The following is a 26,345-nucleotide window of genomic DNA, read 5'->3' as shown; positions in this document are numbered from 1 at the left end:
CATTGTGCTGTACATTGTGTTTCTAAAAACATCCATGTTTGTATTAATGTTTATCTTTATCCTGCATTCAAGTCTTTGGGTGAGCGCTGGGCGGCTGTTTGTCGCTGGACTGAGGAGAGGTGGCACAAGCTGCAGGAAGTCTTCATGGTGTGGCAACAGCTTCTGTCGGACCAGGTATGACAATTAGCATGCTCTACCTCTCATACATGCACAGGCACATATATGTGTACTGTCTTCTTTCTAATTAATACAGTTATAATGGTCCACTTGAACAGTCTCATCACCCACTGAGCTATATTAAGAGAGAGTCAGAAAGCCTCACAAAGTCATTTAAATCTTAAAAACTGCTCAAGGGAATGTGTTCAGTCCTTCACGCCATCAGGCTAACTTAAGTGCTTTCAGTGCACAGTGAAACTTTCAGTCTGCCACTAAATTTTTAGATTAGAGCTTTATGTTCTTCAACCTGGAATTCATTTGTAACCATGAACACACTGTTGCTTGAGTTGGAAATGTTTCTGGCTTTGAATTTAGGCATTGACCTGGTTGCTGAATTCAAAACTCAAAACGTTTTACATTATGTTAACAAGACTCCAGGACACCGAGACTGTATTGTTTACTGAGTAATTTAAGTTATGTCTTTTTTCCCCTCACCTCTCCTGTAGAGTTTATTCAGAGAGTGGTTGGCAGAAAAAGAGGAGGCCTTGAGTGAAGTACAGACCAGCAACTTTACGGACCCGAGTGAAATGAATACTAATGTGCGCCGATTAGCAGTAAGTAGTCTGCCATGTCCTTGTAGTTGGCTTGCTGCCGCAGCAGATACTTAGATCACTGACTACCTTATAATTTGTGAACTTTTCTAATAAGGCTTCCATATTTACTAAAGCCTTTGATTTTTTTCAATTCTGTAGATTTTAAAAGAAGATATGGAAAAGAAGAGGAGGACTCTCGACCAGCTGTCTGATGCAGGACAGGATGTGATATTGCTACTGCGGAGCCCTGAGGCAGGAGCCAAGATTGAGGCAGACACAGAGGAGCTGGCACATGGATGGGACAACCTGGTGCAGAAGCTGGAGGATTGCTCCTTCCAGGTATGTTTTTGCCTGTGCAACTTTGTGTACACGTTGTGCTTACTGTACTTGTCACAACAAATACTACAGTGGTAGTGAAACTATCTGTAAATACTAATACGCATAATGAAATAATTCACAAAGCTCTGCTGGGTAGAAGATTCAAATATATTACATGATATAGACCTCATCCTTACCACAAGAGTCAGTCAGGGTGTGTCTGTTGCTTAACACAGTACATATTTATACCAGACAGGACAAAAAATCTTTCATTTTGATTGGACATCTGCCAGCCCATCCTTTCAGTAGTACCAGTATAACATTCTGCTGAACATACTACAATTACGCTGACATAACAGTAACACAAGAAAAGTTTCATGACATTTTCAGGTTCTTTGTGGGGCCTCAGAATATTTCAGGAAACAGATGGACAATAGCATATGGTAGAGACAGATATTCTCAGAGACCATACTTAAACAGAGAAGAGCACATGGCAGTTTTTTGTTAATATTCTGGTAATATATTTTAAATAAATGATAAAACCAAGTAATAAAATAGTTTTCTTTCACAACGGAGGCGGAGCTGTTAGAGACACAAAGATGCTAACTGTGGCAATTTAATGCTGCTCATGGCTGCTTAACTAGAAGAATCTAGCAAGTGCTACCATTTACGTCACAATATGTAGATTAATTTAGACACGCAGCAGTCAGTGTTGGGGAAACTCTGAAACAGTGGTTTTAGATATAAAATTTTAACTTTAGTGCAATATTCAATTAAAATCACAATCTGTACATATTCATGCAGGGTAATCATTTTAATGTCAGACTGCAATGTTAATGTTAATGAAGGCTGGTAGGGTACAATGACTGTATTTTTTCATCTGTAGTTTTAAATGAAATTGCCCTGATTTTTTGGCTGTGACTCAGTGAGTGAGTTTGATTCTGTCCCATTCTCACTGATGCTCTAACTCACTGCTAAGGTAATGGAAGCTGTGACGGATGCTGGGATGACTCAGGTGGAAGAGCAGGTCGTCGTGGATACAGTTGCATTAGCCACGGCTGCTTCAATCGCTAACCAGGAGTTGGCCCCACCTGCCCCCCCTAAGAAACGGCTGATGGAGACAGATGCAGAAGTCAGACGAACGTAAGAACTGGGACACACTCGGGCAGACTGGACCTCCCTTGCCAGAAAAGCATAAGAATGAAAGACACCCAAACAAACACCAATGCATGTGTTGTGTTTTGTGTTCTGCAGGTTTGAAAATAAGCTTTCTGACCTCCTGTGCTGGATTAAAACATGGAAGACGTCCACTCAGGCGATTGCCTCCACGCACCCTGAGACCACACCTGACACGCCAAACCTGCAGGAGAAGCTAAAGGTAAACATGCCGATGAAATGGCTTAAGAACAAACAATTTACAACTGAAGTTACAGCATATGTTTTAAAAATATTAAATATGTTACCAATCACTGTAGGGTTTGGAATTGGACCTCACAGCAAAGGAAGCCACAGTTAGTCAAGTGATCCAGGAGGGACGGGGCTTGATGGACCAGCTGGAGAGAGGTATGAAAGAAACAGGACATTGTCCTTGCTCATTGACTCTGAAGTTGTACATTATTATACACAATAAACCAAATAATTATGTTAAACGAATCCATCCAAGTTTTGTTAAACACATTCTTCCAAAGTGTGCTAAGATAGTGCCTCATATTTATCTCAGAGGCTCACTACTACTGGCTCCAACAGAAATCTTCCATTTCCCCGTTAAATTGTGTTTGTCTCGTAAGATTTTACAACTTTTCCACAGCTGCTTGGTATTTTCTGGGTATTTACAAGCCTACATTTTTTATTGTCATTTGGTCTTCGATGCCTGTAATCGGAACGTGTGTTTGTGTGTGTGTGTTTGTGGACAGTGGTAAAAATCTGTCAGCCTACAGGGTTGCTGACTTCATATAACTGCTCAATGAAATGAAGAGGCACTCAGGATTTTATTGTGTTTACACTGTCCTGGAGGCAGTGAGGGGTAGTGGAGCAGCACTGCTAAGTTGGGGAAAATTTGTTAAACACCGAACTTACCATTGAATTCAACTTGTTTGATTCCCTCAGATCTGCTGTTCTCTCCTCCGTATTGTCTGTTTTCCTATATTTTACCCATTAGTGTGTTTTTGACCAAACTAGGGTCTCATTCTCCTGCCAAAAACTCACAACACAGGCTATTACACATTCGGAGTGAACGATGTCAAATCTGTTAAAAGTCTAATTGATTATTTGTTATGTGCATTTAATGCGAACCGTTATATCTGTTGACTTCTGTGTCTCTCTGTAGAAGGAGTGTGTGTGGACTCGGTGAGGGCAGACATAGACCTGATGCAAACAGAGTGGGTGGTTTGTGCGAGGGAGCTGCAGGCAGCTAGTGAGCGAGTTCACACTCAAAGCCGGGTCATAGCGGTGTCTGCAGAGCTGGCAGACCTGGACCAAGCCCTGGAGGAACAGGACCGTTGGCTGGACTCGACCTCGGCTGAGGAAAAGTGTGACGAGGCCGAGCTCAGAAACCTGTGTGGAGAATATCAGGCAAGAGTGATCATGCACATTCATCTGTATTTCACTTTTAAACCTTTGGTCAATCTTCTTAAATTCAGGTCAGGCAGTTTTTTCATAAATATTTCAGTTTTCACAGCAGAGATGAAACACTTTAAAAGACAGTCATATATCAAAACAACCATGAGGGAAAACTGGAGAGGCAGTAAATAGAAAATAAGCTACAAGGTGCCTCAAATGCTTGAAATGTCAGTGAAAGGTGTGCAGAGTAAGACTCATAAAACCCTTTGATTCACTTTGAACAGCGAGGGAGCACTTGCTACTGTAAAGCCTAACTCCATCAAGTAACTTTCTCTCTAGACTAACTTATTGTTGCAGGTTTCCCAACAATGATAAAAGCTTGAATTCTTAAAGATGACACTTATTCTTAATGGCACACAATATGTTTAAATATGTTCAAGAAAAAAAACACTCACCATAGAAACTGTAACTTTCTATTGTGTCAGGTCAGTCATTCAAACATAGTTACACAGATATTGCTGGCTTATTTCAAAGTCAAGCAAATAAACTAATCTTGAGCCAAGTCTATAAAATGTCCCTTTCTGTGTGGATGTACAGAAACGACACTTTTCCCTGCTGAATTATCCTTGAACAATTCTCCACTTGGAGGAGCAATCAAAAGTAACACGCCTATGATGACTCCTTATTTCATACAAATGACTGAACTTTCGTCTTCCTCTTGTTGTTCTTCAGTCCCGACTTATCCAGGTCACTGCCTTGAGTCCTCGATTGGAGCATCTTTCTGCAGAGACAAGGTCACTGGGAACCGTGCCCGCTCTGAAAGACAGCATGGTGGTTGTATCAGCACATCATGCCTCCACACTGCAGCGGCTACAGAGTAGAGAGCAGGAGGTTAACAAAGGTACCAATGAATTTTTTTAAATCTGTACCTGTTTCGTAACTCTGAGCAGATTCCTCTGTATTAACAGTACAATATGCTTTTCAAGGGAGCCGACAGCCTTGAGACGCAGAGCTGCAGGACAGGAGATTTAAGCCTTCCTTGAAACAAAGAACCATTTTTCTCCCCTTGCTCTTGGCTCAAAGCTTTCAGGTTTATAGGGAGACCGAAAGAGTGATCGCTAAGATCAGCTGAGCTCAGTCCCACGGGGGTTGTGTAAATTTGATGTGAGTTTTTATATGAATCCTTGGCCAGCCACAAGTAATAGATGATACCCTTATATGGCCTCCAAAAGCTCACAGATGCATGTGTATTTACGTGAGCGATTGAGTGTAAGATGATCATGGCTCTGTGCCGGCTCCATCTCTACCTGAGGACGTGACTTGCACCTGGGGCAGTCCTGAAAATCAGTCACCGTTTTACCTCTGGAATTTATATGCACTCCTCTTGGCCAAAAAAAGAGAGTCTGTAAAGGGAGACTTGAATGCTCTTCTCCGCCCCAGACCGTGGGTGTGTGTGTGTGTGTGTGTGTGTGTGTGTGTGTGTCTGTCTGTCTTTTGACTGTGAGGATTTGGATGACAGCCAAGGAAAACCATTTTGTTTCTGCTTGAGGGCACTTTGCTTCTTGCTGGGACCTCTCTTTATAACCCCCGTTACGCTCCATCTCTCTTTGTGTATATAAACATAGCCAGAAGCATTAAATCACTTTGTTAATTAAAATTAAAACACTGACAGAAAAGAACAGGAGATGAGAGTCAGAGGAAAGAACAAGGAGCTGGAAGAAATATTACAAATTCAATATAAATGACCTTGAAGTAGTCACAAATAACAAATGTGATTCAAATGATGTTATTCATTTAATTACGTTTGCAATAGGGGAAGATAGCTGGTTAGCTGTGATTGTAAATATATATATATGTATTTTTTAAATGAATCTGGCATGATTGACATGTGCACAACTACACTTACTTTGGGATACAGACAAACATCTGGGATCCTCTTGCAGTATGGAAAACACACACACATCCAGAGATAGGGAAATCCCATAACCACCTCACTGCCCCCTTGTGGTTGAAGTTCTGATACAAAAGTTTTGATACCTTAACTTCCCATGCTGTCTTTTCTTCCCCTCCTCCTGGTCTTATTCCAGCTTTGGTAAGTCTTGAGACCAACCAAACGTTGCAGAGCCCAGTGGGGGGCCTAGAGGCCAGGCTGGCCACTCTGAGTAAAGGAATCGTAGACATCACTACCGCTGAGGGGGCAGTGGAGCGGGCACAGGTGAGTAGTGCATCATGCATTGCATACATAACATTGTGGCTCTCTGTGAAAGCGAAAACTTTCCACCACACTTTATTTAAACATTTAAAGTGCACATATTGTGATTACTACAAGACAGTCAGATAACCAGGAACACAGAACTCAAAGGTAGAGGTATGATCTGATTAATTAATGTTTGATATTAGTGGAATAATCTTATTTATTTTATGGTTTTAAATTGTCTTTGAGGTGCCACTTCAAGTTGTCTTAGGACACACAATCTTTTCTAGGGTACTTATTAGTCAACCTTCAGAATATACATTTCCACTTCTCACAGATTCACTTGATTGCTTTTCTTATTGGCAGTTATATTTACGATTCTTTAATCATATTGTTGTTTAATTCTAATCTTGTAACATACTTATTACGTATTGTTATGTTGTTAAATGTTTCTGCTATGATGTTATTGGTTAGCCAAGATTCCCCTGAAAAGTTTCTAATCTAATTAAGGATTTCCTGGTTATATGAAGCTTAAAAAAACAATAAAATAAAGTGAAAACAACAGAGACAATTGCATATTCATATGCTGGAAGAATGAAAAATGACATGTTATTTTGCATTGTTGTTTTTGTGGTGCCCTTCCGACCTCTAAACTAAAAGGATTTGATTCTTTGTTTGTGTCTGTGTTATGTATATCAGAGTGAGTGTTAATCTCTGTCTGTTGTCAGTTTGTCTTTTACAACACACAATAGGCCCCTTTATCAGCCAGTCAGTTCCGTCTGCACTGTGTAGGAGGAAAAGTGTGTGTGTGTGTGTGTGTATGTGTGTGTGTGTGTGTGTGTTTGTGTTTTGGTATGTAGTTTTGTGATATATGTGTCGTTGTGTTTTGTGTGTGTGTGTGGTTCTCTCCTCCTCCATCCTTCAGTGGAATGTGGTTCAGTCCGCGCTCTTGTTATTGTGTCAGATAGTGCATGGAGCCTGGGTGGGGGAGGGCGGGGACGTGGTACATTCTGGGCAGCATGCCCATGCGTGCAGCACAGAGCTCCCAGCAGTTTCAGTGTAGAGCCTCTCAACCAGTCAGTCAGCTTGACAACTATCGCATACACTCCCATGATAGCATCTCTGAATCCTATTTGCAATTAGCCTAATGACACAAGGTGATAGTCATCTGATTGGCTCAGTAATGTTTTTTCAGGTTAGACTATACACAATGTAAAGTGCTTCTGAGATGAGTAATTAATAAGGCTGTGATGAGATCTCGTGCCAAGAGTGAAGTTATTTCTCCTCATGGGAAAAGTTGTCTTGCGAGACTCACACATTTGACACTTTTCACATGCTTTCACGCCACACATAATTTTTCTCACCCATTTTTCTCAGTGAAAACAAATGTCTAACTGATAACATCACCTCGCTTCACAAATCATCTACACCTGGCTGATGCGACACCACCGTAAGCCGTGATAGTAATAAGTTCAAGGGAATTAATGTGATTGCAAGGTTGTAACAACATATTGTTGCCCCCGTACATTTTACATTATTTGTGCTACATTGTCGTCACATCGCTACATATCATGTACTTTATGTATAAGGAATTGTTCCATAATTAATGGTAGAGTATCTTGTGGAGATTTTGACCAGTAGTCATGCTATGTAGCAATGTTTTGAGGAGCAGGTCCCAGAGCACACCAGTGATATGATGCCCATTCCTGTTAACAGTTTCACACCATTTAACTGATTGACAGTGGCAAGACAAACAAATTTGTTATGCCGACCGCATTCTTGTCTTGGAGTTATTGTAATGACCAGTTTCCCACTTGGAAGTATCATTCACGTCAACATCTTAAGTTGTAATTACAAGTGGGAAACTTGGCTGAAAATCAAACAAATGGATGCCTCGTGCCTGACAAAGTCCATTGTTTGAGATAATTGATCCTAAATGTAATGGTTATAGTGTTAGATTGTCAATGCACTGAAGTTTTAACCCTCACACCACAACTCTGCAGTCCAAAAACTTGAGTCATCCAGTGACATAAACAAATCATAAACATAAGAAACTTTCCCATCTTGACTATCCTACTCATATGAAACAAATGCTGCATGAGGCCTCAAGGATACACACAATGTGTTTTGGCAAAGAACACATCACTGTGTTTGTTTTTCAAAAAGTCGACATCGCATTTATATCAAATATTGGATTAAAAATTGCGGTTCATAATATCAGGTCAATGTAGGATAAATCACTTGAGAAAAATACTAAATTGGCAAACCGTTAAAATACCTTCTTTTTTAATTTTTTTTTTTTTTAAAAGAGGCCATGACAACCAAAATGTTTACGGGAACTTCTTTCTTCAAGAGTAAAGCCTCAGTCAATCAGAGAGACCTCAGGGGACCTCTTAATTTCTTCTCACCAAGCGTATGACTCACTGTTAAACATTTTTATTGTTTATGTTACAGCATTTACATGCAGTAAGAGTTCGCATGGTTGCCTATTACTTATAGACACAGCTTGGACATGTCATTTTAAGCCTTTGCTCCTGTTCACCTCAGGTCCTGTGTCTAGAGATTGAGCAAACACAGCAAGCCTCCGATCCTGCAGAACTACAACGATGGAGTAAACTGTCCTCCAGGGCCCGTGAGGAGCTGGGGACACTGAAGTGCATCCTGGGTAGCATGAAGGAAAATCAGGTAGAGTAGCTGTAATTAGTGATTACAGCTTAGTGAAGTGTCACATTGAGGTTTTTTATCTTTATTTATTTCAAATATGAACATTATTGTTGATATTAGGTGCGTTTAGTGGAAGTGGAACGTTGGTTGGTTGCAGTTGAGGAACTGCTGTCTCGTGATGCGACGGGGTTGGGCGACAAGGAGCGTCTACAGGAAGAGCTTAGCCAATGCAAGGTTAGAGGACAATGCAAAAAATGAAAACATTGGTTTTCTATCCAACAGATTTTGACATTCTAATGGTAAAGGCATCATGACTTACTGCTTAAAAGTTAGATTTTGCATTTTTCAGATGACCTGTTTACTATTGTATTGGATTTAAATATCTGCAAAGTATTATTCGTTATCCGTCTTAATTTCTCTCTCTTCCTGCTAACAAGGAGTATGTGAATGAGATGGAGTCAGTGGAAGGTTCACTGAAGCAGATGGGAGAGAATGTGGGCTCTGTACAGGGATCTGCAGTCCCAGGACTAGCCAAGTGGGGGCAGGATAAGTTGGACGAGTGCCGGGGCAGATGGGACACGCTCAGCAAACAGGTGAGTTTTCATTGTGCGCTTTTACGTCCTGTAATTCATGTATGAAAGAAATATGGCTTCTTATTTTGTGTTTATGTGTGCCTGAATCCATTCACGTTGTTGCAGTGTCATTTTAGTCTCACTAGCAAGCAGGTAAGACATCTTGTGTAGCTTAAAGTCTGATAGGGACAGACAGAATTTACAGCTTGACTTTAGGTCACGTAGCTTTTTGTTTCACTTACAAACCTGATGTTGTATGCTTCCCTCCAGCTGCTGAGCCATCAGGAGCGTGTGGCGGAGAGTCAGGAGAGGCATGTGAATCTGAGGAAGGACTTGGCGGAGATGCAGGAGTGGATGACACAGGTTGATGAGGAGTTTCTCATGAGGGACTTTGAATATAAGAGTCCTGAGGAGCTGGAAGCATCGCTAGAGGAGATGAAGGTGGGAGTGGATGCGTGAATATAAACTAACAGGAACATTTAGGAACTTTGGGGGAATATGGTTATTCTCTGATAAACAAAGATATTTTGACTGTGCTTTGTGTGTGGGACTAAGTCTCTTTGTTGCTGTCGTTTTCTTATCTGTCCTCATCTCTCCCAGAGGGCTAAAGAGGATGTGCTGCAGAAGGAGGTGAAGGTAAAGATCCTGAAAGACAGCATCAACATGCTGGTATCCAGGACATCGCCCCCTGGTGGAGACAGTGGACAGGAGCTGACCTCAGAGCTAGAGGGGGTACTAGCTAACTACCACAAGCTTTGTGACCGCTTCAAGAGCAAGTGCCACACTCTAGAGGTAATGTTTGTGGACATGAGGTCCTTTTGTGTTGGAGAAGTTTAAAAGTTGAATAAAAATATTGGCTGTCTGACAGATGTCTGTTGAAAATGATGGCCACCTATGCTTTTATTTTTGCAAAAATGTACTTGCACCACAGTGTCACGCAGTTTGTGATTTTAGATGGAAAAAGAAGATGCTCCTAGTCATTAGGGATTTATGTTGGCTTTGAATTTAGGGTTAAAGTATTTTTCTGGTAAAAAACAAAACAAAAAAAAAACAGCTGTTGTGACACATTTTATGCATGAATGGCCCAATTTATCCGTCAGCTTGTAACTCCCATGCTTCAGAAAGGGAATGACATGTAGGTTTATGTGATGTGTCATTTCGTGAGCTCCTTTTGTTAATTTTCATGCGAAGAACAAGAGAAGCTGGGAGGGCACCGGTGATTCTGGATTCCAGAGCTAATCTGTGAGTGTAAAATCATAGATTGGGGCACTGTTATCATCATCCCCCCGACTCTGCAGGGTAAAGGTCAGACACGTCACTGAGTTGTGCTTTTGCTCATGTATAGCCTTTGCCTTAAGTCTAGTACTCACCATAGAGTTTTGCATTTTAATTTGAGTCCTTTTTCAGTGCCTCACAGGGAAGTGTTTTTTATATTGTCCTTTAAGATTTGCAAGTGAGAACATTTGATAGAGCTGTCACTTAATAGTAATTTATTCATGTTTTTGTATTTAGATGTTTTTGACTGTGTTTATGTGTGTGCTGGGGATATTCTGTAGGAGGTTTGGTCCTGTTGGATGGAGCTGCTTCAGTACCTGGATATGGAGCATGTTTGGCTCAACACTCTGGGGGAGAAGATCCAAGGTACTGACAATGTACCAGAGAGCAGTGAGGCTGTCAATGAAGCTCTGGAGGTACAAATGCAAACACACACACATATACTTACTGTGATCACATTTAATTAATCTGTGATCTTATAGCGTTTAATCTTCTCTTTCTCTTCTGGTAATTCTCTCAATTTGTGAAAGGGAATATTAAGGTTTTGTGGAGTATTCATATTTTTCTTACTTTACTTCTTTAATTATCATGAATGCCTTTCTATGTGTGCAGTTTGAATATGTTCAAGGGGGAGACTAGCTTTGCTGAGCTGTACCAGAAGTACAGGAGATTCACCATCCTTTGACACAGTGCTGTTGTTGGTCTCAATTAACATATGAACATATAATTTTTTCTTTACATTGTCTGTGGTTAGTTTGGATTTACATGCCATGCCAAACATTTGGTCCATCCCGCACATAGACGCTGCTATATTATTGATGCAAACATCAAACATATAATAAGACACCTTCTGGTAACACTTGAACAAAATAAATAAATTTATTGTACAAATTCTCCCATAACGTACAAACATAGAAATAACTACTGGAAATAACAACTACTGGATTACTTTTGGATAAACCTTTTTGAAAATGCACATATTCATCCTCCGTGGCTGCAGGCACATTTCAACAGAAAGTAAATAAGAAGTCTCATATAATCTTTGTTACTCATTGTGGAAATGAGGTACTTATATAAATATATTTTTTAGTTAGACCAGCCATTCATCTTTGAATATGTGCACAATTGTATTTATTCTGAACTTATTCCTGTACCTACACTGTATTTCAAAGAAGCTGCTGCATGATCCAATAGAGGCATATCAAATATGTGCATTCATTGGTCTGAGACAGGAAACATTTCAAATTTCATAAACCAAACCATCCATTTAATACTCTAACTCTGTTAATAACTTCATTGTCTTTGACTTTGTCTCCCAAATTTCTTCTGCTATGTCTCGCTCTGTTACTATATCTGTAAACTGCCTGCAGCACAACTGTCAAACTCACTTTAATCACAGTGCTGCTTCTGTAACATTGCATAGTGATGCAGGAAATTGAAGACCCTTGAAGACAACCCTTCTCCTCTTTGTCCTTATGTGTTTTTTGCTGTTTTTCTTTCTTTCTCTCTCTCCCTCTCTATTCTTCAAAACCTTCCTCTCTCACCCGTCACCCTTTCCATCCTCCCTCTTTCCTAATCAGACTCACCCTTCTGGAGGGGTGCTGTCGTTCTCTCTCTCTCTCTGTCCATTACCTCCGGGAAGGAAAAGCACATTTAATGACCCCACGTAAACAATGACTGTTGGAGCCAAACAAGTGCAGTCACTCGACAAGCTTGTCTCTCACTTGTCTCTCATTTCGCGTTCAGTTATCATCTTTTTTTCGGTTTGCCTCCATCTGACACACCCAACATAGCAATTCTTGCATCTGCAATCCATCTGTTTTCTCAGCCTTTTGGTTCTTTCTCAATTTTTCACACACACACACACACACACACACATTTTTTTTCACTACTTCACTGGATTTCTTGTTTCTCTCTAGTGGTCGAGTGTTTGTTTTCTAGGTATTTCATTAAATTTTTTCCTCGTTTCTCGTGGCAAATTTTTGTAACCGTGAAGCAGTTTACCTTTCTTGATCTTGATTGCGGCTTTATCGAAGGACTATTTTATTTTTGTCCGGGAATTTCACATCCTCACACTCCATTTCCTTCCATTTTTGCTTGATTTCCCTTTGCCCCTAAATTTACCCTTTTCTCCCTTTCTCCGTTCACCACCAGTCTTTGGAGAGTGCGCTTCGCCACCCTGGGGACAACCGGACACAAATCAGAGAGCTGGGTCAGACGTTGATTGATGGGGGCATACTAGATGAACTCATTAGCGAAAAACTAGAGGCCTTCAATTCCCGTTACGAGCAGCTCAACCACCAGGTCAGGACCTTGTCTTTGTGTGTAAGCAAATGTGGGATGTGTGTGTGTTTCTTACTTTAGATTATGAGTTTGTGTTCTTTTTCAGTAAAGTTAGACCTATGCATTTTATTTGACTTATTATTTATTTTACTTATTATATACTTATTCTTTTATTTATTTGCATTTGATCATATCCAACTAAACATATCTATAGGCTATACACAGAAAATAGTCACCAGATTTATATTGATAGTGATAATAAACACATTTATGTTTTAATACTAGTTATATAAACATGTATTAAATATTTATATTTTCACTGTATGTCACATTATATCAGCACAAAATTTATTTTACAATTTTTCACTGGGTACACAGTATATTTGTGTGAATCTATTATTTTGCATGTTGTATTATCACATCACGTCAAACACAACGGAAAAACACTATTTCAGATGGGTGTGTACGTTCCTGAGTACAGTTGGTAATAGCTATTATATTTAGTCTTCTCCATCTACAGTTTTAGGACATGCACTTCCCCTTAGTTTCTTGAATCTGGAATATCAGAATATTGACATGAAAGATTTAAAGCGCCATGACTTGATGTCCAACCAGGCGGTGAACAGGCAGATCAGCCTTGAGCAGCAGCTGCACACCCTGAAGGAGAACGAACAGGCGCTCCAAACACTGCAGGAGTCTCTGAGCCAGCTGGACCACACACTCACCTCTTACCTCACGGACCGCATCGACGCCTTCCAGCTCCCGCAGGAGGCGCAGGTACAGTACGCATGTGGACAATACACACTCTCACACCCAGAGGAGTTACAATCCGCGTCGCCTCGACGTGTAGTTACATTTTTGAGGAGGTGCACATCAGGCTACGACGTAGGTGACGGTGTAGGGTAGGGGGCTATGCAGAGGCTACGCCGTCGATTCGACGCAGGAGTATAAATTGCACTTTATCAGACAAGACGTTGACAGTTGGGAAGCACCCAAACTTGATGGATCTTACTTCAGGCAGTATCATCTCACTTGTCTGAAGGCTCTTGCTTCACTTAGAGACTCATGGAACAGTAGTACAATATTAATATAATATACACACAATGACACGTTGGAAGACTAAGCAGTAGTCAGCAGTCTGAAAAACTTTCAGAATAAACATATTTATTCATAGTACATGTTTTGGTTGTTAAATTGGTCTTTGTTGAGGTCCTAAGTAGCATAAAACATACCACAAAGTCTAAAGATTTCATAGTATTACATACAGAGGTCTTGTATGTAAACATTTGGAAAAACCTAATGAATTCATAATGTCTGTCTGTATGAGTCTACATACTGTATACATTTATGTTGTATAAAAGTTCCACTTTTCCTTCAGACCATCGGGGCAGAGATCGCAGCCCACGAGTTGACGGTGGAGGAGATGAGAAGGAGGAACGTGGCCAACTTGCCCCCCCCCACCACTGATGGCAAAGCTGCTCGAGGTGGAACCATGCTGGACCAACTACAGGTAACACTGACTCCTGCTGGAGGACATCAGGAAACACAGGGAACTGATGTCAGATTGGGTTCTCCTCCAGCCACCATCACTGCTTAATCATGATATTAAAATAAATACATGTAATAATTGTGCCGATGTTTGCTAAATAGTTTCTGAAATGTAACATTCTTATTAAACACTGTCATTATTGCTAATATGAGATATATATGTGTGTGTGTGTGTGTGTGTGTGTGTGTGTATGTATGTGTGTATATGGAAAGTGAAACTTGTATAATGTATACATTCATTCTACACAGACTGATATATTTCAAGTGTTTAATTTTGATGATTATAACTGACAACTAATGAAAACCCCAAAATCAGTATCTCAGAAAATTAGATTTATTGTGAAAAGGTTCAATATTGAGGACACCTGGTGCCACACTCTAATCAGCTAATTAACTCAAAACACCTGCAAAGGCCTTTAAATGGTCTCCCAGTCTAGTTCTGTAGGCTACACAATCATGGGGAAGACTGCTGACTTGACAGCTGTCCAAAAGACGGCCATTGACACCTTGCACAAGGAGGGCAAGACACAAAAGGTCATTGCTAAAGAGGCTGTCTGTTCACAGAGCTCTGTGTCCAAGCACATTAATAGAGAGGCGAAGGGAAGGAAAAGATGTGGTAGAAAAAAGTGTACAAGCAATAGGGATAACCGCACCCTGGAGAGGATTGTGAAACAAACCCCATTCAAAAATGTGGGGGAGATTCACAAAGAGTGGACTGCAGCTGGAGTCAGTGCTTCAAGAACCACCACGCACAGACGTATGCAAGACATGGGTTTCAGCTGTCGCATTCCTTGTGTCAAGCCACTCTCATAACACCTGAGCAGTGCCACAGACTGATCGACTCCATGCCACGCCGCATTGCTGTAGTATAAATCCTTTTTTGTATTGGTCTTAAGTAATATTAAATTTTATTAAATATTAAATTTGCTTAAATTTCGAGCAGCACACTACAAAGCTTGTTCAATCATGTTTTTATCAACTTAGAAATATAGCTAAAATTCGATCTATGTTAACTTTTAAGGACACCGAGACCATTTTACACGCCTTCATCTCATCACGCCTGGATTATTGCAACAGCCTTTTCACCTGTTTAACCCAAAAATCTATTGATCGACTCCAGACTGTCCAGAACTCAGCTGCCAGGCTTTTAACCAGAACAAAGAAATATGACCACATTACTCCTATTTTAGCTTCATTACATTGGCTCCCAGTATGTTTTAGAATTGACTTTAAAATTCTATTGATCACTTTTAAAGCTCTTCATGGCCTCTCGCCTTGTTATATTTCTGACCTTTTAGTCCCATACGCACCAGCACGTACCTTGAGATCCTCGGGCAGAGGTCTGTTGTCTGTTCCAGAGTCTCGACTGAAAACTAAAGGGGACAGAGCGTTTTCTGTCAGGGCCCCGAGGCTCTGGAACAGCCTGCCCGAGGAAATCAGGTCGGCTGAGTCGGTGAACTCTTTTAAGTCCCTTCTTAAAACATACTTTTATAGGAGAGCCTTTCCCGATCTTATTTGACTTTATTTTATCCCTTTTATTTTATTGTATTTTACTAATTTTATATTAAATTTTCATGCTCTTATCTTTTTTGTATTATTCTTTACACTTGTTAAAGCACTTTGTAACTTGTTTTTGAAAAGTGCTCTACAAATAAGGATTATTATTATTATTATTATTATTATTATTATAATATTCTAATTTTCGGAGATACTGAATTTGGGATTTTCATCATTCTTTTAATCATCACAATTAAATGAAATAAACATTTGAAATATATCAGTCTGTGTGTGATGAGTGAATATAATATCCAAGTTTCACTTTTTGAATGGAATAAATCAACTTTTTGATGATATTCCAATTATATGACCTTTAGAAATCTCTCATTTCCCCCACTGCAGAGGAAACTTAGGGAGATCTCCACAAAGTACCAGCTGTTCCAGAAGCCAGCTAACTTTGAGCAGCGCATGTTGGACTGTAAGAGGGTCCTGGATGGCGCCAAGGCTGAGCTGCACATTCTGGATGTCGGGGATGTGGATCCAGAAAAAATCCAGTCCCACCTCAGTGGTTGCATGGTGAGAGCTGCAAACTTTCTCTCTTTTAAACAATTGCTGATTGGATGAATTGTTCTGTGTTTTACAAATGTTCAACGCGGTATACAATTATTTAAAGATACATAAACATAAATAGCTACCTATTTATGCAGACAAAAGTACCTCAGTCATAGGCTCATTTTCATTTTTAATTTATTTATAGAAACTTTACAAGTTGCTGAGTGAGGTGAAGCTGGAGGTGGAGACGGTGATAAAGACAGGTCGACAGATTGTACAGAAACAGCAGACGGAAAACCCGAAGGGCATGGACGAACAGCTCACTGCTCTCAAACTGCTCTACAATGACCTGGGGGCACAGGTAACATATTTTTAGGGAACATTTAAAGCATATGAATTCACCTCATTCTACTAAACGCAGCTCGTGTAGGATTATAAGTAATATTAAATATCTCTATCTCCATTTTAAGTCAACTTCATTTATCTTCTCTTTACAGGTGACAGAGGGTAAGCAGGACCTGGAAAAAGCTTTGTCTCTGTCTCAAAAGTTCCAGAAGGAGAGCGCCGCCCTGCAAGAGTGGCTGACCACCAATGAGGCTCAGCTCCAGCAGAAGAACAGCTGTGGAGACATGCCAGCTGACATTGATGCTGAGATAGCATGGGCTAATGTGAGTAACTTACCAAACCTTTTATCACATGTCTTCAGAGGGTGCAAAGAAGTGCTTCTGCTTCCAGCCAGTAGGTGGTGCAGAGAGACAGTCTGAAAAGAGGACAGCTACAGTATTAAAAAACATTGATTGAATCCATATCCACCCTTTAAATGGAGAAAAGGTGGTCAGAATTATACGGATGCTTTTTGTCATGCTATTGGTACTCATCCCATCTCTGAGATCCCAATTCAGTGAAAAGGACTTAAAATTTTATATGATCCTACACACTGTACAATGGTATTAAAACTGAAACAGTATGAGTTTAAAATGAGTCACAAGTTCATACATAAGTATGAGTAAGTAACAGTTTTAAAATGTATATGCAGTTAAAGGGGGAATAAATTAAATTCATGGTATTATGTTTGGTTTATGTTACCTGTATTTTATGCCTTATTTATGGTTTGATTTACACTGTGTGTGTGTGTGTGTGTGTGTGTGTGTGTCCGTCCCTCCACCAGGGCCTGCTGAAGGAATCGGAGCGTCGTAAGGTTGAGTTGTCCAGCCTGATGGAGACCAGTGCTGGTCTGCAGACTCTTGTGGAGGGCAGCGAGGCTCAGTTGGAGGACAAACTCTTTGGCCTCAATGAAGCCTGGGGCCGCGTCCGCACCTGGACCGAGGACTGGCTTAGTGCTGTGCTGGTGAGTGCAAATATTTTATGCAGCAAGGCTTAATAAATAAAGAGTTGCTGTGTTACTTATTTAATGTCCTCTGAGTAAGTTGATTCTCCCTCCTGCTTTAAGTTTTATAGCGATATGCTTAAACAATGCTTTTACTTGCCGTTATTTGCAAGTGTACAGAGGATACAAGTGTACAGAGGATACTTGGCTGTGCCATTTAGTATGCAATTATTCTGTGTAATAATAATTATTTTAATTATTGCTGCATTTATAAGTCCTATCAAATGTGCTGGAATAATTTAAGCACATGTGAAGTTGAAAGGAAAAAAAAAAGATTTACAACCAAAATAAAACATTTCCTCATTATGCTGTGTAAGTCAAGTTATTGCAGTAGCTGGGCAAAGACATACACTTCAAATCAAGAACAAAACAGGGACACCCAAATTACCTCTTCAGTAAAGATATATTCACCATTTTATTTAAACTAAGACGTACTTCTTCGTGTGATTGTGCAGCAAGTCATGTAAAGGTTGTGGAAAACTCAGAAAGTCATTATTAACATAATTGTCTTTGTTTTAGATTAAGTAGAAAATAGGGAAAACACAGGAGGACCTTTTTAACAGTAATTCATGTTTGTATTCCTTATGGAAACACAGAGCTCTGTTTTTTCATTGTATGTCTGCAGAGTCACCAGAATGAAGTGGAAATATTCGATGAGAACTTGGCTCACATCAGCACCTGGCTTTACCAGACCCAGATCCACCTGGATGAGGCTGAGCGGCTCGCCCCGACAGAGAGGGAAAAGGTGGTCAAGGTAAGTCGTCAGAGGGAGTCGTGTGAGAGAGAAAACATTAGTATGAAGAAAAAGTGTGGATACAGGACATGGTACATGAAGGATAGTTAAAATCTGTCTTTTCCATATTATCATAAGTATTGAGTTTATACTATTTTTCATTGACTGTAGTGTCAAGTAAATATAAGAACTGCCAGAGTTCATACCATGACAAGGTTAGAAGTATGTAATAGTAGTTTATAATTGCTTTATGGAAATCACTACCTCTGGCAAGGAAATGCATTCTGCTAGGATCCATCCTGTTACCTTGTGGTGGAGAGATTTTAATGCTAAATGCCCCATTTTGGATTGTTCACAGCAGAAGTGTTTTATGCTTGGGTAAGATGGAAATTTTTAAGAAGCACACATATTTGGACACTATTAAGTTTTTTTTGTATTGTTCTTAATAATCGCCAACTTCACCATGTGTTACCAAATGGAATAAAAAAGAGACTGAGAGCTAATCGGGGTGGGCCAAGAGAGAGGTTTGTTGAAGTCTGAAGAAAGTGGCTAAATGTGGAAAGAGGAGAAGCTTAACCTTTTATTTTTTAGTGTCAAGTAATTTATCTTGCAGTTATATTAAATTCTTAACCCTTCCCTTCCATGACAACTGAAGGTCTCCAATAAATATCAGCTAGTACCGCAGGCTGCTAACCTTGATTAGTACATGCTGTGCTGAGCTCTTTGGTCTGAACCAAGGCTACACTACCATCCAGTCTGAGAGAGAATGACTGATAGCTGATAGAACTGATAGATAAATAGATGACCCGCTACTCTATGGTCTGTCCTCAGAGCATGCTAGAGGAGCTGGAGGACATCAGTCTGCGCGTGGACAACGTGAAGGACCAGGCCATCATCCTGATGACCAGCAGGGGGCCTGCCTGCCGAGATGTGGTGGAGCCTAAACTGGCTGAGCTCAACTGCAACTTCGACAAAGTCTCCCAACACATCAAAACTGCGAAGGTACAAAAGCACAAACTGTATGAAAACCGAAAATCACTGCATCAAACAAGCAAACATCCATCACCAGCTTTACTAATGTGGATTCAGTGTGGAATTTAATAGTGCTACACTCACAGAAAAAAGGTTAGAGTCTCACATACAAAGTCTGTACTGTCACTCCATCTTTTTCTTGTCTTTTGGTGTTCAGATGATGACCAGTCTGGAGTCAGGTGGTGTGGAGTTAAACCAGCAGGTACAAGAAAGAGTAGTACAGGTTTTGACAAAGAATATAGAAGATATATAGACTTAAATAGACTTTTTAGAGAAAAGTCCAAAAAAAGTTTCTCAAAAAATCTTTTGAGCGTGCATTCAGATAATTGCATTTATTTTACCTGTCTTGACCTGAGGTACGTTTGTGCTCTGTCATCAGGTCATTCACAGCCAGGAGATCCGAGCAGAGAGTCCTGCTGATGCTCTGGTCCTCAGTGAGGTGAAGGAGCTTCAAGCTGAGCTTCAGGACACGCTGATGGCTCTGCAGCAGCAGCAAGACCCAGTAAATGTCCTGGACGATGACAAGGTACACAAGGTCACCTTTCAATTTTGTGCTTTTTTAAAAAATTTCAAATAAAGTACTCACAGTGATGATGACTGTTAATGATGGTAAAATTATGAGATACGTACACAGACTAGGCATAAGCAGAAAAGTAGTAATTCCTTCATTAAAATAGAGCACCAAATGTTGGCGTATTGCAGATAGGGAAATAGGCGCTCTGTCCATTGTTTGGTTGCGGTAAAGGTTAGCCATCTAATAATTTCACAGAGAAATTTGAAAACACAGAGAAAATTGCCCCAGGTTGCTTATTATTCTCACTCTGAGACTGACAATTGAGAATGAGATTTTCTATGAAGAAGATGACAGGCCACTGGCTATATAAAGCTGCACCTGATAAGAAAAGCTTTGATTGGATATTTCAAGGTCAAACAAGTCTGGAATTCAAGCGGTGTTATCAAGGTTTATGACGTTAAGCAAACCTGACCAGTCCAAAGCAAGGTCAGCATGCCAGAGCAAGCTCTTGTTATGTTGTAAACAGTATTTTCATGAGTGTCTACAGCGTCTGAACTTGTTGCTTGTTTAGCAAAGGAGGAACTTACTAAGCTAATGACAGTTTCTGGTGTGTAGGTTGTTATGTTCTATGCTAACTGAATTAATATATAGATTTAGGATGTATTGAAGACTGCTCTATTTAAAAAACAAAAAACAAACAAACATCTCATCTGAATCTCTTGAGCTCATTCATTTGTCGCTCTCTGCACCAGATGGATGAGGAAAAAGCCAGTGTGGAAGACTTGCTGAGAAGAGGAGAAGAACTGCTTCAGCAAACTTCAGACGACGGCCAGAGAGAAGAGTTGAGACTTCTCCTGCTCCGGCTGCAGAGCCAATATTCCGCACGCAGGGTGAGATGCATCACAAAATATGCTGTGTCTTCCTTATGCAGGACATATACTGAAATGTTTTTTTTTTATCTATGAAAACACAGCTAACTGTCATATTGTGTTTGCCATTTGTGCACTGTTGTGGTTTGGTCAAATTGCTTGCTTTAGGAGTTGAGGGTACTACAAATCCGGCAGGTGGAAGTGTCCGTGGATTTGTCATCTACTCACACCTTCACAGAGCAGAGAAGACAATTTTCAGTGGAGGTGAGGGGATTCACACATGCATAAGCACATGTTTTGTACAGTTTACAGTTTAATCGTGGGGTTGTGTCTTCTTCTGTAAGTGCTTGCATGGGTTGACTATAGTGTTGGTTCAGCATAGTCTGTATTATCATGTGGTACAATAGGTATTATAGCAGTTACAGTTTTCCTCTCTCACTTCCCTCTGTCCTGTGTTTTTCTCCTTCTCCTGTGTGACGTAGGAGATGTCTTCAGTGGAGCGTAGCAGCGCTCCCTCTCTAAAACCCTCCGACTACCTGTTGGACATCAACAAAGTGCTCCTCGCCATGGCAGACAACGAATTGCTTCTGAACTCCTCTGAGCTCAGTGGTGGGCTCTATGAAGACTTTTCTACCCAGGAGGACACTCTGAGGGTGGGTCGTCGCTCATATACCCAACCTGCTAAGTCAAAAATTGTCATTATAAACATGTCACAAAAGATATTAAACTGTTTTCATAAAGTTAAACATGTTTAGGCACGTTTGCAGTAGAAATAGAGGAAATTATTTAATACAAAGCGCTAGTTCTGCACCTTGAGGTGCAAAGTGTTGATATCCAAGGCCTTAAATCTGTCGTTAAAATTGTAATCACTTTTTTTGGGGAATTTAAGCTTTTACTCAGTCCCATAAAGAATTAAACTCCAGAATAAGACCACGGGGCAAATCTGTCCTTTCTTTAGAAGTGATCAGCAAAATATTAAAGTCAGCCTGTCTCAGATAATCAGCTGCTACAACTGAAGTGATGTGATTTTCTTCTGTTAGCGCCACTTAACATTCTACTTCCTTTGTGAACTTCCTAGCCGCTGCTTTAATTCGAGTTTTCCCCCTACCTCTCCAACCTTGCGGTTACTTTTCCTTCATCTTGCATTTGTCTTCTTGTAGAATATCAAAGATAGTCTAGAGCGTCTTGGTGAGCAGGTCACAGGGATCCATGAGCGCCAGCCGGATGCCATTCTGGATGCTTCGCCTGCTGAGGTTGCCCAGATTGGAGAGGCCCTGACACAGCTCAACACCGAGTGGGACCGCCTGAACCGCATGTACAACCACCGCAAGGGGTGCGTGCCTCAACTTCACACATAACCACTACAACAGATCCCATTGTACATACACTGATCGCCTGAACTAAGGTGTTGAATCAAACCTGAATAAGTCTTTCACAGAAAACCAGGGAGAAGCGAACAAGCTGCTATTTTCAGATGTGAATGTGTGTCAGGATATATGGCCAATGCTGCAGGGATATTAAATGCCAGCTGTCTGCAAGTCAGGAGACAGCAGGAACAGATAAAGAGAGAGGCCAGGGAACACAATCAAGCACGCACACGCACGCACACACACACACACACACACACACGCACACACGCACTGACCTTGATTACTATCCAAACAATTCCTTGGGCATAAACAATCTCATGCCTATTCACATCTTCACTCACTCATTCAATTACTGACACACACATACGCACACATACGCACACAGACACACACACACACACACATACTGGGTGACCTTGACTTCCATTAACACAATTCCTTGGGCATAAACAGTCTACATTTGCTGAGCACAGTATGTGCACATGCAAGAATAAACTAGTAAGCTAATTTTGAAGATTGCACACAAATGCCAAAGCACTCTGTCTGTAATCACAGTAACCTCTGGGCATCATTAAAAATCAAAAGAATGGAGTATATTTTGTAAGATTGCTCATTCAAAACACATTTCCTCACCTTACCAGATTTGTTGTGCTCCATGCAATGCTGTAAGAGGAAATGGCCCTCATGCAGACCATCAGTGCGATAAAGATTTTGTATTAGGCATTTTAAGTAATCAGCCTCTCGGTCTATGCTGACTTATTCATTAGAGTCGGTCCAGTGTTGTCATAGGTTGATGACATTTTCTGGAGTTTAATAGAGGTCAACTGTGCCATTTTCCCTTATCACAAACTGTGGAATTTCCCAGTGGGTAAACTCGATTGTACCATAAGAGACCAGAATTCAACAGTTTCTCATCCCTTTCTATATGAAGCCAACTTGGACTGAAAAAAAATAGCAAAGATGTAAAGAAAATATTTGCTATTAGTTATTAAGGAGCAATCAAAACTAGACTTCACTGTCCTCGTTGAAATGAATTATATATAAGAGATATAGTATAGTATCTTGATCCCTTTATCTGAGAAATTAATGTCCACTTGAAATTAACTTCCACAGTGTGCATTTGTGTTTTTGATACTTAGCCAGGCGAAGGAAATCTTCACCTCAATTTTTGTCCCCATTGGTTAGTGTGTATTCAGGTTAAAGTCCCCTCCGGGATGTAAAAACATCAAACAAACGCACTTTATCGTTTGCACATCTTTTGACCAAGCTCAGTTTTCTGCAGATGTCATACATACATGTGCAGAATGACATCTTCTTAGTGGTGGTAAGTAACTAGCTACAAAATTTAAAAATACATTTTTGCACTTAAAAGATACGCTTACAATTTTCATGTCTGTGATAATGTGACAACAATGTGACGTGTGTGTTTCTTCGTTCTGCTGCAGGAGTTTTGACCGCGCCATAGAGGAGTGGAGGCAGTTCCACTGTGACACAAATGACCTGAGCCAGTGGCTGACTGATACAGAGACACTGCTGTCCGAGAGCATTGGCCCTGATGGGCAGCTAGACCTGAACTCTGCACGACAACACCAAGAGGTCAGTGGAGGGTGAAGGAGCACCTGAATATGTCTTTTGTGCAAGTGTGACTGCCTGAATTTACATGCATGATTTTCACATGGGCGTTTGGCCACACAACCGCAGAGACATCTGCAAGTCTCATTAAGTACAGAATATATTGATTTGTATTTTTACCTATTTTTATGACAATTTTTAAACCTTTCACAGCATTCCACCTTTTATCATAATAAATTATTCAAATATAAACCCACAACATCCCATCTGTTTATAAGCTCAGATTATTACCTTCCCAAGATGAAGTAGTAATATGTTTGAAATATAAGCAGCTAGATGGTCGGAAATGTTAGACAGGAAATAATTGCATTTTGTTCCCCAAGGGGAAAAAAATTGTTGGTATACTGTACCAAACAAACAAACACACTGCACATTTAACTATTCATTATGCAGAGCGAGAAATGGAGAAAAGTGAACTGAAGAGTAAGATGAGAAGAGGCCTCTGATTTTGCTTTGTTTGATTACTAAAGCAGCGGTTTCATTTCCATGGGGAATTAAACTCTCTGAAGCCGCTGCATTATCGCTGACAGGACCACCATCATCATCAACACCTTTATCAGTGTGATTTGCAAAGCTCGAGCTACACTCCATCTGTCTAGCTCTATTACACGTTTTCACAGTTGCTGAGAATGGTATGAGGGTTCAAGTGGATGGCAATTGAGAGATCAATTAGCCGTTTCACCCCTTAGCGGACTTAACAATCACTCACCCTACTTTACTGGTCTGTCTTGGCAAGTTAAATCTCTCTTAGTGGAAGTAGAGATTTGGCAGCTTAAGTTTTCATGTGCCACAAATCATGCCAACGTGTCAATCAGTGATTTGCCTGGAGAGATAGATTGAGCAGGGGATTTGGCCCTGAGTGAATCGGCTTATGCTGCTTGATTGATCCCTGATTCCACCTTTTATTTATTTTTTCCTCCTTCTCTGTCCCTTGCTCTCTTTATCTCATTCCTTTATACATATTTTAGGAGCTGGAGGAAGGTCTTTCCAGCCACCAGCCCGTCCTGGCCATGCTGACCCACACTGGGGAGCAGATAATTGGGCAGCTGTCATCCCCTGACAGATCCCTGCTTGAAGAAAAGCTAGACACCCTGGGTCAACGTTGGAGAGCCGTCAGCCGTCAAGTCCATGAGAGACAGCGCAGGTAATGTATCCTCGGAAACGCACAGGGTGTTACGTTGCATATAGATCGGAAAGATTAAGGGGATGTGGTCAAATATGGATTTTGACTAACATGATACATATCATTGCTGTGTCTTGACTATATAACATTTGGTTACATTTACAGTATAATATAGCACAGAGGTTAGCGCTCCCTCTCCATCATTGGCAGTCTTTGTTGGGTTTTTTTATCAGTCTTTGGCAGGCTAACATTATCAGTGTGGTCAATCAGTCTATAACAGTAATTTAAATGTAAATTTTAGGATTAGTACTGCAACTTGCAGGAAATGGAGATCCTAATCTGAGTACTGTGTGTGTGTGTGTGTGTGTGTGTGTGTGTGCGCGCGCAGGCTTGCTGGAGGGGACCCGGCCCTGTCAGACCTGGCGAGGAGATGCGACGGGCTGGCTATATGGCTGGAGCAGTCAGAAAACGCCGTCAGCTCCTTACCTGTCACTGCCACTGAGAAAAACCTCAAAGAACTCAAGGTACAGCAAGACCCAACGTTTGTGCAATTCAAGGGGAGTGCAGATATTTCTATTTCTGGTCCAGAACTTGGTCGATTCAGCTATTTTTATGGTCAGCTCTGACTGTGTTGTATTTTCATTTGTTCCTTTTCCCCCATATGCGTCACTGTACCCACAAGTTGCTCTCTGTGTTTCAGTCACAAGGTTGTCAAACCCTGAAAATCTTCACAGAAAGAACCTATGTCGCAAATATTTTGGTTTAAACAATGCAAGTTACTTAGTGTTTTCTGCCTTTATTCCTTCCTCACATCAACCCTCAGCCAGAATGTTCCTCTTTGGAGACACACTCTTTGGAGACACACTGCAATGAATTACAATGAATGATATTATGTGGCTATAACTCTTTGTTAGTACATCGTCAAATCAATCCATCTTTGTGTAATTAAGGGTCAGTGCTATTTTTCCGTGCAGGCCCTTGCAGAGGAAATGGATGCGCAGAATGAACATCTCGGATGGCTTAACAAGCACGCCCCTCAGATCCTGGCCAGTCCGAGTGTGAGCCTTCACAGCAGAGACCAGCATGTTGGCAAACTGAGAGCCATCAACCTCAACTGGAGCAAGGTGAGAATCCTCTTAACACCATATCCAAGCTCATATTCACCATGTTTTACAACATCATGACAACTACAACATCTCCAGCCCTTCCTGTCTCCTTCATGTGCTCTTTGACTCCTTTCTCTGCTGTCTCTCCTCTCTCCTTTGTCGCTCATTCTTTCCTCCCCTTTTCCTCTGCAGGTGACCCATGAGTTGTTGGACAAAGTGGGGGAGGTGGAGGCCAACCTGCAAAGTCACGCCCAGTTCCAGGACAGGATGAACAGACTCACTGACTGGCTCGTTGTCACACACCAGACGATCATGACCAGAGGCCTGAGTCCCAGCCAAGCACAGGTAGATTATCTGAACACACCACA

The 26,345-nt window shown here is 40.8% G+C and overlaps 1 protein-coding gene across 11 annotated transcripts in view; it reads left to right on the top strand.

Annotated features, from left to right (window-relative positions):
• Window positions 1–26,345, top strand: part of utrn (utrophin) — a 190,445-nt gene that overhangs the window by 36,227 nt on the left and 127,873 nt on the right. For 9 of the 11 annotated variants that reach the window (XM_038726936.1, XM_038726938.1, XM_038726937.1 and 6 more), the window contains 35 exons: window positions 73–174; window positions 663–770; window positions 909–1,088; window positions 2,047–2,210; window positions 2,322–2,445; window positions 2,543–2,630; window positions 3,394–3,638; window positions 4,359–4,527; window positions 5,714–5,841; window positions 8,368–8,505; window positions 8,605–8,718; window positions 8,922–9,077; window positions 9,327–9,497; window positions 9,657–9,848; window positions 10,613–10,747; window positions 12,486–12,635; window positions 13,230–13,391; window positions 13,993–14,124; window positions 16,062–16,235; window positions 16,417–16,572; window positions 16,709–16,879; window positions 17,380–17,559; window positions 18,224–18,352; window positions 19,163–19,333; window positions 19,521–19,565; window positions 19,743–19,898; window positions 20,630–20,767; window positions 20,915–21,010; window positions 21,229–21,399; window positions 21,907–22,079; window positions 23,562–23,712; window positions 24,717–24,892; window positions 25,260–25,395; window positions 25,846–25,995; window positions 26,170–26,322. In XM_038726936.1, the coding sequence (XP_038582864.1) occupies window positions 73–174; window positions 663–770; window positions 909–1,088; window positions 2,047–2,210; window positions 2,322–2,445; window positions 2,543–2,630; window positions 3,394–3,638; window positions 4,359–4,527; window positions 5,714–5,841; window positions 8,368–8,505; window positions 8,605–8,718; window positions 8,922–9,077; window positions 9,327–9,497; window positions 9,657–9,848; window positions 10,613–10,747; window positions 12,486–12,635; window positions 13,230–13,391; window positions 13,993–14,124; window positions 16,062–16,235; window positions 16,417–16,572; window positions 16,709–16,879; window positions 17,380–17,559; window positions 18,224–18,352; window positions 19,163–19,333; window positions 19,521–19,565; window positions 19,743–19,898; window positions 20,630–20,767; window positions 20,915–21,010; window positions 21,229–21,399; window positions 21,907–22,079; window positions 23,562–23,712; window positions 24,717–24,892; window positions 25,260–25,395; window positions 25,846–25,995; window positions 26,170–26,322 (5,184 nt within the window). The remainder of the gene's footprint in view (window positions 1–72; window positions 175–662; window positions 771–908; window positions 1,089–2,046; window positions 2,211–2,321; window positions 2,446–2,542; window positions 2,631–3,393; window positions 3,639–4,358; window positions 4,528–5,713; window positions 5,842–8,367; window positions 8,506–8,604; window positions 8,719–8,921; window positions 9,078–9,326; window positions 9,498–9,656; window positions 9,849–10,612; window positions 10,748–12,485; window positions 12,636–13,229; window positions 13,392–13,992; window positions 14,125–16,061; window positions 16,236–16,416; window positions 16,573–16,708; window positions 16,880–17,379; window positions 17,560–18,223; window positions 18,353–19,162; window positions 19,334–19,520; window positions 19,566–19,742; window positions 19,899–20,629; window positions 20,768–20,914; window positions 21,011–21,228; window positions 21,400–21,906; window positions 22,080–23,561; window positions 23,713–24,716; window positions 24,893–25,259; window positions 25,396–25,845; window positions 25,996–26,169; window positions 26,323–26,345) is intronic. The other 2 variants (XM_038726943.1, XM_038726942.1) reach the window with 1 other exon arrangement.

The sequence above is a fragment of the Micropterus salmoides genome, unplaced genomic scaffold, assembly GCF_014851395.1.
Source record: "Micropterus salmoides isolate LMB-PRFRI ecotype aquatic unplaced genomic scaffold, ASM1485139v1 Ms_hic_scaffold_18, whole genome shotgun sequence".
Lineage (NCBI taxonomy): Eukaryota > Metazoa > Chordata > Actinopteri > Centrarchiformes > Centrarchidae > Micropterus > Micropterus salmoides.
The sequence above is the reverse complement of the archived record's forward strand: the minus strand, read 5'-3'. Positions and strand labels throughout refer to the sequence as shown.